Below are 12,184 nucleotides of genomic sequence, written 5' to 3'. Positions count from 1 at the left end.
GTCGAGATATTGTTAAACTCGAAGCGATACCTTCTGACACCCATCAATCTTAATTTGAAAGTTCTCATTGGAATGTTTTTGCTACAACAACAAAAAAAAGATTGGAATGAATCGGTGTAACAAATGGTGAAATCGGGTGATTTGTTCACGATTTGATCACGATTCAAATGGTATGCAAATGAGCTAATGAATAGGTAATAAATCGTAAACAAATCGTTTTAATAAATCGGTAACAAATCAGGTCTTTGTTTTGCTAAATAATGAATCGGTAACAAATCGGGTATGCTGAAACTGAAATGAAAGGAATTTGGCACTAATAAATCGGTAATAAATCGTGCTAATTAATCGGTAATGAATCATACAAATAATTTAGCATTATTTTAAGGGACGAAAGCATGGGTACAAAAAATTTAAGGACGAATTGTAATTCTCTAGAAATGGTAGCATGCATTAACTATAAAAATGGCAAAATAAATGATCTAGTAAGTAAAGAACAACATGAGATATATAGATTTTATTTACAGTGTAGCAACTGCAAAATTCAGGAGTACGATACATATTTGAACATATGCATCAGATCTTGTTTATAAAATGTTCTTTAAAGTTGTCATGAAAACATATGGCAATTAATTTATCTTGTAATTATTTCCTTTAAACTTAACAGCTTCAAATATAGTGTTAAGAGTTAATGTATGTACTTAAACATGTCCTTTTACAATTATATTAGATAATCAAACATTTGTACTTACTCCATAACAGTATAAATTTCAGTATTTTAGAGGACGTACGTGGTGTCTTTGTGTATTTCAGTTATCCCGCCAAAATGCATTAAAGATGGCTGACAATACTCATGTTTCCCGCCTAAAAAGTTACAACTTTACTTTTAAATGAATCGGTAATAAATGGTACTGCATAAAATATCTGTTTCTAATGAATGGTAAACAAATCAATTATTTGCAATGAATGGGGGAGGGACTTTCTCTCCAAAACCCGATTTGCTTCCGATTCATTTAATGAATCGTAAACAAATGGTGGTAATAAATCGGCAAATCCCGATTTGTTCACCATTTATTCACGATTTTGATACCATTTGTTACTGGATTTTTTTGTTTGGGAGGCTGATAGATTTGTCTCACAGTTTGAAGTTAACGAATGAGGTTTGGAATTGGTATAGAATGTAAGAAGAAATTTCGCTGTCATATTGTTCGCTGTAGTGAATTTAACTGATTACATTTAGAAAACTGAATGGTATCTTTGAGTAAGACTAGACTTATTAGTAATTTGCCGAACATGATTGCAGAGAAAGTTTTTATGCTAGAAACGCTCTGTATATGATTTCTGACCAGCATAAATGAGAAAAGTCAGTGGATTTGCCGCTTTCCGCGCTTGGTGTAATGTCTTACATGCTCACTGAATTCGCAGTTTTCCGCGCTTGGTATAATGCCTGAAATGCTCACTGAATTCGCAGTTTTACTTAAATTATGTCGATGAGACTTAAAGTTTTTAAAAATAAGACACACATCAAAAAGAAGCAAAATCGCACCATACATTCGGAAAAAGTTTTAAAAATAAATAAACCATTGCAAAGGATTTGTGTGTCACTGACATTGTACAACGAATACGTGTCAAATTTGACATCAGTTTTATTTGTGTCAGTGTCACTGTTTTTGTTACGCGAAATATAAACGATTAGTATATGTTAGTTGATAAATACCGAATTTATTTTGACAGCCTATTTGAAGATGGTACTAGAAATAAGCTGTTTATGGACAAGCAGGGCAACAGTCTTGACCTTCCGGCGTTAAACATACAACGCGGCCGGGACCATGGAATCCCAGGGTACAACCATTGGAGGATCCATTGTCGTCTTGGTAAAAGCTTTATGCTAGGTTAATAAAATATAATCATGTCAGTTAAGTTTATATCAATTTCTTTATGTCAATTCTGGAATAGGTTCTACAGTTTATATCAATCGCTACTGACGCCTCGTTCCTGATGCGGCACGAGGAAACGAGAGAACAGAACGCCAAACATAACTGAGCGGGAGTTATAGTAAAAGCTTTCGGCATAAAGCGACAAGGGAACGAACAACAGCTCCCGCAATCGAAGCAAGCGCTCTACTGCTAGGCTACCGAGGCGACATTTGTGTAATTTTTAAAGTAACAATTATCTTATAATGTTGAGCAGATTTTCATTGATCTAAATGAAAACATAACAACACATTAATACATAATCAGATGGTTATCAGATTTAGTTAATCTAGGTACTAAACACTTGGTACTTTAAACTTTAAATTAAATCTTTTACTCAGTCTCTTAGATGGCATTTTGGTGTATATAGTATGCACAAAATACAATACAGTTGTCCATTCCTTTTGGTTAAAGGATTTTATTACATATTGTATTCTTTTAAACAAATGAACACAGGGTTAAGTGACATTCTACGTGTAGAAGTTCGGCCGTGTTTCATATACCTTCTTGTCTGGTGCCATTGTTCTGTACTTTCAATGTTCAACATGATATGCCAAAAAGTTAGGGTTAGGGACACAATACTTGTATGTGTCCGTTTGGTTTATGAGCTACTTCTGGGTACAAAACATACATTTTATCTAATAAATTAGCAGTTCCTCGTGTATTTAATTATTACTTACATGTATAAATAATGTCTATCCCAATACTCCATTGACATGTAACGATACGTTTATGTGGAACACGGTGCACCTCCTGTTTGGTAATTAGTAATAGTCTGATGATGTCTATCCGACCGTCCGTCCGTCTGTCCACGTGTCTTCTGCGACATTTACCCAAGTAAATACGTTCCATGTAATGTTAGATTAACTTTATAAAATCTATTTACTCTGACATGTTATCTGAATGAGTATGTATCATTGACAAGTGATGATCTAATGTTTTCCGACCGTTCGTCGGGACACATCTTTTCGTACATTCAAAAGAGCACAATTCTGCAATCTGTCATAATAGTAATAACCTAATGATATGTTCATAAAGTGTTCTAGAGAAAGACTTCAAAAAGGTTACTTTGTACATTTTTCCTCTTCCGAACATTATTCGTCACAGTGCTGCTCATGTTATGTTCATTTACAGAATAATGTTTGTTTAAACCAAACTATATTCGAAAAAGTTGTTGCAGTTACATCCTTTCATTGTATTTGTTGTTTTAGACAAGGCTAACATGACAAAGGACGGAGAATTTATATTACCTGACCACAACGAGAATGAAACACACAAGTTAGAGCATACTTACAGGTAAGAGTAGACTTCTTTCATACTTAGCCACTGTGATAAACACAGTTTACAGTTAGAGAAGCATTTCTAAAGATGTTTACATAACATAACATAACATAACATAACATAACATATATTTTATTTGGCATTAAACTGCAATTGCACATTTATAGCCATAATATTCATACATGAAATACATAATCAAGGTTCACAACTTCTATAACCGTTTTACAGAGAAATTGATGTTAATACACAGACTATATGTCATCGAAACTTTATGTAATGGAGATCTCAGTTCAGTACAACAAAAATAATAGGAATATTCAGTAAGATGTGGTTTATCGTATATGATGTTAATATAAGTATATCAAAATCAATAGAGAATTTCACATTATTACACAATATTAATATGATGTAACCCACTGAAGTCATATTTCAATGTATTACGACATTCATGCATGACGCTCTTTGAACGCAAAATATAAATATTTCGCAACACTATTTAATATTCTATGGTTTTTGGAAGACATCAATAATTCAAATTTCTTTAATGTTGGCCATCTACAAAAATAGGGTAACTGTTTAAGAAATTGTTTACGTATACTGTAATACTTTGGACATACAAGCAAAAATGGAATTCATTTTCTATTACATTCATATTACACTGCAATCATTTTCTATCTTCTCTGGGAATATTTTCATATCTACCTTTTACAACAGCTAGATTGTGCGATGAAAGTCTGAATTTTGTTAGAATTATCCTATATTTATTTATATTTACATGTTTCATATATTCCTCTAACTCAAAATCATGTTTATATATACTATATGAAGATAACCTGTTTGAATTTGTGATATTTGAATACCATGTTTGTTTGTAAATATCTAATATTCTTAATTTAAATAACCGGAAGTTAAGGTTAGAAATATATTGGTTTAACCACAAATTGGACATTCCGATATCATTCAATATAGTTTTTATTTGATAAGCCCAGTTATTACCGTCATATGTAATATTATCTGCATCTCGTTTTAGTAAATGATACATTTGTTTAAGTAGACAGTTATCGTCTGTTTTTAGTATTTTTAACCAGTATTTAATCATTATAAGTGTTCGTTGAATTTTCATTGGATGTCGTCCTAACTCCCCGTATAATCCATCAAGATTAATTGATTTTTTTACGCAGAGAACATTCCTTAAAAATTTACAATGTATAAGCTCTCTATCTTTGCCCTCATTATATCTGAATACTTCTGCACTGTGATTTAAAATAGATCCAACTAAGCTATCAAGCAATTTAATCTTGTCCTGAACAGATAAATCTAGTTGATGAAATACTATAAATAAGTTATGTTGAGCAAAAAGTGAATGTTTGGCAATTATTTTTCTGAGTGCGATGCCAGTGACCATTTTTAAACAAGTTGAAATATCCGACTTATATTACAGTAATAGTACTGTAAAATGGGAAAGAATATATGTTATATAAGCATTCAGACAAAATTGGAATATCTTCATATAAGTATCGCTCTTCTTGAAGAAACACTTACCTTTCACGGAGTTTCCGAAAAGACCATATATTTGCTCTCTTAGTTTATCCGTCGTTCTATTGAAAACAATTTGAACATTCAACTTAATATTCATCTTGTACAAGCAATATAAAGAAAAACAAAATTTGGATGATATTATATACCAGTAATGATAAGTCTTTATGTATACAAAAAATCGTATTGTTGTGTAAATATATAAGTCAGTATTATTTTTCATGAACGCCTTCTAATGAATAGTCAGCAAAATATTTCAAACGTACACACACTTAGAGGCGTACAAGTAGAGTTATTAAGAGTAGCATTATAAATTTTCAACAGGAAAATATGCGAGTTTTATTATTGTTTCTATACGTTATGCACAACGTGTTATTTAGATATAAAATTAGAGTCACATTCTACAGTTTTGTTCGTACATGTATATTCCCCAAAACTGAGCGATCTGTACGCCACTTGCATTGAATTTATTAATCGTCTGCTAGCCTAGTACACGATTACCTTTGTGCCAATAGCTGTAAACTTCAATGCACTTGCATGTACGTTCTTAGCGATAGTGTTGTAAAAATATATTATAGGAACAAGTAGTCAAGTCCAGTATGGTATATAACGTCACAATTAAGTTTTGTACGGTATATAGCGTCATATTTAGGTCTTGTACGGTATATAGCGTCATATTTAAGTCTTGTACGGTATATAGCGTCATATTTAGGTCTAGTACGGTATATAGCGTCATAATTAGGTCTGGTACGATATATAGCGTCATATTTCAGTACAGTACAGTATACAGCGTCATATTTAAGTCTGGTACGGGATATAGCGTCATATTTAGGTCTGGTACGGTATATAGCGTCATATGTAAGTCCGATATGGTATATAGCGTCATATTTAGGTCTAGTACCGTATATATAGCGTTATATTTAGTTCTGGCACGGTATATAGCGTCATATTTAGGTCTGGTACGGTATACAGCGTCTTTGGTCGTTTTCAAATTAAAAGCTTAGTATAAGGTATGTTTGTATAATATAAAAATAGACAAACTATCCAACATAAATCTTCCAAAACCATAGCTTCCTGTGTCATTTTACTTTTTGATGAACTGCTTAAAGCAACTAATACCTACATGCACGTTTTCAGAAATGTTGATGATATAGATCTTTTTGCGGGTGCAATGACCGAGACTTTACTACCTGATAGCTCAGTTGGACCAACGTTTGCTTGTTTGATAGGTAAACAATTCGGAAATCTCAAGAATGGCGACAGATACTGGCACGAAACTCCGGACCAGATCATCAGATTCACAGAAGGTACATCATTTTGCCAAACGTCGTGTTATTGTATTGACAAATTAAATCTCATAAACACTGCAATAGTAGAGCTTTTGCAAGGTATAACTAGTATCTAACCTTTACATCATTGAGCGATTCGGTTCCTTGCTCCACAGGACATCCCTCCTTAAATTGTCACAATTACTTTCATCTTTTTCTAACATATATGGAAACGTTAATTGGGCACCCGAATGTTGATACTTACCTGTGTTATGGTTTGTAGTATTGTCCACTGTAACACGGTATCTCATAAATTATTTGTCTACTTGATGCATTAATGTTTCTGCTTTTTCCAATTATTTTGATCCTTAATGTTGTTATGTTTAAGCAATATACCAGAAGTTTTTTTAATACAAAACTGTTCTTTATGACATGTAGATATAATGGAACAGGTCGTAACTCTACATCGCGGGACAACTTTACTCAGATTATAACGGCATTCTGTAAAAACAGATGTCGATATAACCCAATCATGTCGCCAGGAGGCGATCCTTTTTCTCGTCAAGACCTGTTCCATTATATCTACATGTCATAAAGAACAGTTTTGTATTAAAAAAACTTCTGGTATATTGCTTAAACATAACAACATTAAGAATCAAAATAATTGGAAAAAGCAGAAACATTAATGTATCAAGTAGACAAATAATATATGAGATACCGTGTTAAAGTGGACAATACTACAAACAACAAGACGATTTCAAACCACATTAACTCAACATTCGGGTGCCCAATTAACGTTTCCATACTAATCTGATCTTCTCCTACAATAACACATCATCTCATGTCTGATTTGCCTCTAAAATAACACATCATCCCTCTCTGATCTACCTCTACAATAACACATCACCTCTCTGATCTTCTCCTACAATTACACATAATCTCATGTCTGATTTGCCTCTAAAATAACACATCATCACCTCTCTGATCTACCTCTACAACAACACGTCATCACCTCCCTGATCTTCTTCTACAATAACACATCATCACCTCCCTGATCTTCTTCTACAATAATACATCATGACCTCCCTGATCTTCCTCTACAATAACACATCACCACCTCCCTGATCTTCTTCTAAAATAACATGTCATCAAAATATCTGATTTTCCTCTACAATAAAATAGCATCAACAAACTGATCTTCCTCTACAATGACACATCATCACATGTCTGACTTTCGTCTACAATAATTCTTCATCACCTCTCTGTTCTTCCTCTACAGTAACACATTATCACCTCCCTGATCTTTTTGTACAATGGCACACCATCATGTAATTGATCTTCCTATACAATAACACATCTTAACCTCTCAGATCTACCTCTACATTAACACATCATCACCTCTCTTATCTACTTCTACAATAACACATCATCACCTCCCTGAACTTCCTCTACAACAACACACCATCACCTCTCTGATCTTCCTCTACAATAACAGATCATCAACTCTCTGATCTACCTGTACAATAACACTTCATCGCCTCCCTGAACTTCGTATACAATAACACATAATCTCCTCTCTGATCTACCTTTACAATAACACATCATCACCTCTCTGACCTTCCTCTACAATAACACATCATCAAATCTCTGATCTACTTGTACAATAAAATTCAACACCTCCCTGATCTTACTCTACAATAACACATCATCTTCTCTCTTATCTTCCTCTACAATAACACATCAAGAACTCTCTGATCTACCTCTGTGATAACATATCATCACCAATGTGGTCTTCCTCTACAATAACACATCATGAACTCTCTGATCTACCCCTACAATAACACATCATCATCTTGCTGATCTACCTCTACCATAACACATCATCACCTCCCTGATCTTTCTCTACAATAGCACATCATCAACTCTCTGATCTACTTCTACAATAATACATCCTCACCTCTCTGATCTTCTTCTGCAGTAATAATACATCATCATCTCTTTGATCTTCCTATACAATAACACTCAGATCTTCTTCTACAATAACACTTCATTACATGTCTGATTTTCCTCTACAATAAAATAGCATCACCAATATGTTCTTCCTCTACAACAACACATCATCACCTCCCTGATCTTCTTCTACAATAACACACCATAATCTCTCCCATCTTCCTCTACAATAACACATCATCTCTTCCCTGATTTTCTTCTACAGTAACACATCATCACCTCTCTGTTCCTCCTCTACAATAACACATCATCAAATGTCTACTTCTATGATAACACATCACCACCTCTCTGATCTACCTCTACAGTAAAACTTCACGTCTCTGATCTACCTCTAATATAACACATCATCACCTACCTGATCTTCCTCTACAATAACACATCATCACCTCTCTAATCTTTCTCTACAATAACACTTCATCATTTCCTGATCTTCCCCTACAATAAGACATCATCACCTCTGTGATTTTCCTCTACATTTACACATCATCACCTCTGTGATCTTCCTCTATAATAACACATTATCATCTGTCTGATCTTCTTCTACAATAGCACATCACTACCTCGCCGATTTTCCTCTACAATAACACATCATCACATCTCTGTTTTTTTTCTCTACAATGACACATCATCACTTCCCTGATTTTCCTCTACAATAACACATCATCACTACTGTTATGTACCTCTACATAACACATAATCACCTCTCTGTTCTTTCTCTACAATAACACAATATCACATCTCTCTCCTCTCTGAGTTTCCTCTGCACATCTATAATAATATATCATGACCTTTTTGATCTGCTTCTATAACAAATATCCGTTTCTACATCTGTTTCAAACAACAGTCAAATTTCTCAACGAATCTATTACACATAGGGCCGTACGGTGTTGTAGACACTTGTTTTAGAGACAATACTTTCAGCTATGAGCGCTTATACAAGCTCTGACAGACAATTTTAAATGTCTTGACTAAAGTACAGGTATGATTTGATGGTTCACAATGGCATCAATAAAGAAACTTGCATCATGTACTTTACATACGATGAGAAGACAAGAAAAACATAAGAGTTACTTATTTTTTAATAAAAGAAATAGATATAATTGTTTGTTCATAATTATGGTAAAGTTAATTAGTTTTTTATCCTGGTTGATTTAATTAAAGTTGTATGTTTTAGATAAAGCAAAATAATAACAAAGGTCAGTACAAGAACTGTCCGAGCAGACAACGTGGTTGACTATTCCAATGCTGGATAGTAAAATAGGGTACATCTGAGGAAGCAAGAGCTGGAGTGATTTATACCTACGCAATAATGTTTTGTTTTAGTAAAAATATTTCATGACTGACAATATAAAGAATAAAAAATAGCTGGGAGGGGTAGGGGTCGTTGTAACCAAAATCAAATAAACATATTTGAGGGCGGTGGATTTCTGGAATTATAGGCAATGAGTCGTATGATGACGGCGATCACTTCGAACAACTATTTCAAGTTTGACTCGCGTTCATAAAATTAGGAAATAAAATAAAACCGTTTTAGTTTCATTCCGATAACGAGGCAAATAAAGCGCATGTCGCTGTATAAATATGCATATTTTTATATTTAGATCAGCTGGCAGAGCTCCGAAATGTGACATTGGCAAGGGTTATGTGTGATAATTTTGAGATAGACAAGATACAACCAAATACGTTCCGAGTACCAGGACCGTAAGTATAAAAATGACAGAATAATCTCGGGTTTGTGCCATGCATTATTGGCGTTACTAGTATGACCGTGTTATATTCTTAGACTAAAAGTCGACGTACACATATTTCAAACACTACGTTCATACATTAAAACAATCACTACGTTCATGGGAATATTTATACTCTTTCAAAATGTGTATCAAGTAAAATTTATATACTCTATTATAATTAGTATTCAGTATAGCTTTATATTTTTTCATACTGTGTATCCAGTAGAGGTTTAATACTCTTTTATACTGTGTATTCAGTATAGTTTTATACCCTGTGTACATGTATTAAATAGAGTTTTATACTTTTCATATTGTGCATTCAGTTTAGTTTATGCTCTTTGTACTGTCTGAACATTTACAAATATTTTTCTGATAAACGGATTTAGATTTTTACAGTTTGATCCATCTTTTACGCAATATAGTATTTTCGTGATTCCTCTTTAAATATATGATAAAACATTTTAAATTATACCTCAATCTAAAGAACATCGATTGTTTTTAATTTTCAAAATATCTTACCGATTTTGAAGTTATCATAAACACAAATTTGTGGTGTCTTTTCCTTTGTAAAATTCGGTTATATTGCCATCAAACAATTAAAAAAAATGTTTGGCATTATATTTGATAGAATGTTATAAGACTTTCAAATTTCAATATATCCTGGTCAGATTAAAAGCAAAGTTTCCAGGCAAAGTAACATATTTAAGAACAACATTTTTCAGAATTGTGATTTCGCAAGATTTTTACAATGGAAAAATATATGTTTGGCCATTAATATACATATTTTAAACATTGTAAAATGTTAAAAGGATATTACTGTCACCTTCATGAAGGAAGTTAAGCTTATATTAGACCTTGCAAAATACAGCAGCCACAGTCCGCGAAAAACTCTATTACGGATTAGGTGGATCCAATAGTACTCGTAGATGGATAAAAGAGAATCTGAAAAAAGTTTTATGCCTATATCACTTAAACATTTAAGAAATATCTTCCTTACTTTGTCAGTTTTGATGTTGTTTTGAGAAAAAAACCATCGTTTTGTCTATGTGACTTATAAGAAGGTCATCTTGGAAATTAGATAACTTTAAATGGGCTTGTCATTCCTCGAACTTTAGAAGGTTTGGTAATGTTTTAGAAATTGTCAGTAAAACTTAACACAAGTAATCCTGCAAGTTAAAGGTAGTATCTATCTGTTTGTCTGCCTGTCTGTCGTTCTGTCTGCCTGTCCTCTGCTTGCATGCCAGTGTTCCTGCCTGCCTGCCTATCTAAATTTAACCTCTGTAAGGTGTTGGTAACGTAGTAGAATGATCACATATGATATAGCAGTAATTTAACTTTATATCACACTTACTAAATATCAACCGAAATAACAGTGATTTGTAATCGTTCCACAGTCCATAGACATTTTAATAAAATTTGAACATTTTGATAATTTTTTACAATATTACAATATTTAATTTTTACGTTAAGCTTGAGGCGGCCTCCTTTACTTGGTATTACATGTATATCGTTTTCCTTTTCACATGCAGCGGAAACGAAAGAGTGGACTGTACCCAACTGCCTGCAATCGATTTAGACAAATGGAAATCGTGTACAAAATTGTTACCAGACGGCAGGCCTAATTTCAAGAGAAACTGTGGGAAGAAAAGAAATGTTTGAACTGATATTCAATATTAAATATATGAACAGTAATAAGCTATAAGGCCTAAAAAATGTTTGTTTCCGGTCCTGACCTATCCTTTTCTTTTGGCACGACCCTAAATGTTTTTATGGCCTTGGAGATTTTTTGTTTCAATTTTTTAACAAAAAGTTGCAGAACTGCACTTTTTATGCTTTAAACATGGTCAGTGATGTTAAAAATCAACTTACTGATGCTCTTAAGCTCTAAAGGCATAATCCTCGTATTTGTACTCTTTTTGACACAAAACTAATTACCGAAAAGTCCCACTTAATAAAAAAAAAAAAATAAAAAAAATAAAAATAGAAAAAAGACCTACCTACCCTAATTTATTAGAGCATGTTACCAGAAACAAACATTTTTTTAGGCTTAACACTAAAATGTGCTTTTTTGAGACAATTGTGTAATGCATCGTAGCTCACAATATTAATGTTTATTGAGATCAAAAATAAAAGTACACACTGAATGCAGACTTAATTATATTGATAAACAGGTAATGATAATTAGAGTTTGCCAGAAATTATACGAGTTACTAAAGGCCGCCCGCTTAGCTCAGTAGGTAGAGCGTTGGTCTACGGATCGTGGGGTCGCGAGGCGATCCCCGGGAGGGGCGTATGTACTCCGTGACGTTTTGATAAAAGACATTGTTTCTGAAATCATTCGTTCTCCACCTCTGGTAATTCATGCGGGGAACTTGGCAGTGACTTGAGG

The 12,184-nt window shown here is 33.4% G+C and overlaps 1 protein-coding gene across 1 annotated transcript in view; it reads left to right on the top strand.

The window, feature by feature from the left end:
• Nucleotides 1-11,750, top strand: part of LOC128546789 (myeloperoxidase-like) — a 37,758-nt gene extending 26,008 nt beyond the window's left edge. Inside the window, exons 14-18 of the mRNA XM_053518121.1 lie at nucleotides 1,732-1,871; nucleotides 3,182-3,266; nucleotides 5,925-6,094; nucleotides 9,667-9,766; nucleotides 11,325-11,750. Of these exons, the coding sequence (XP_053374096.1) occupies nucleotides 1,732-1,871; nucleotides 3,182-3,266; nucleotides 5,925-6,094; nucleotides 9,667-9,766; nucleotides 11,325-11,454 (625 nt within the window). The 3' untranslated portion in view covers nucleotides 11,455-11,750. The remainder of the gene's footprint in view (nucleotides 1-1,731; nucleotides 1,872-3,181; nucleotides 3,267-5,924; nucleotides 6,095-9,666; nucleotides 9,767-11,324) is intronic.
• The last annotated feature ends 434 nt before the right edge of the window (nucleotides 11,751-12,184 follow it).

The sequence above is a fragment of the Mercenaria mercenaria genome, chromosome 11, assembly GCF_021730395.1.
Source record: "Mercenaria mercenaria strain notata chromosome 11, MADL_Memer_1, whole genome shotgun sequence".
Classification (NCBI taxonomy): domain Eukaryota; kingdom Metazoa; phylum Mollusca; class Bivalvia; order Venerida; family Veneridae; genus Mercenaria; species Mercenaria mercenaria.
The sequence above is the reverse complement of the archived record's forward strand: the minus strand, read 5'-3'. Positions and strand labels throughout refer to the sequence as shown.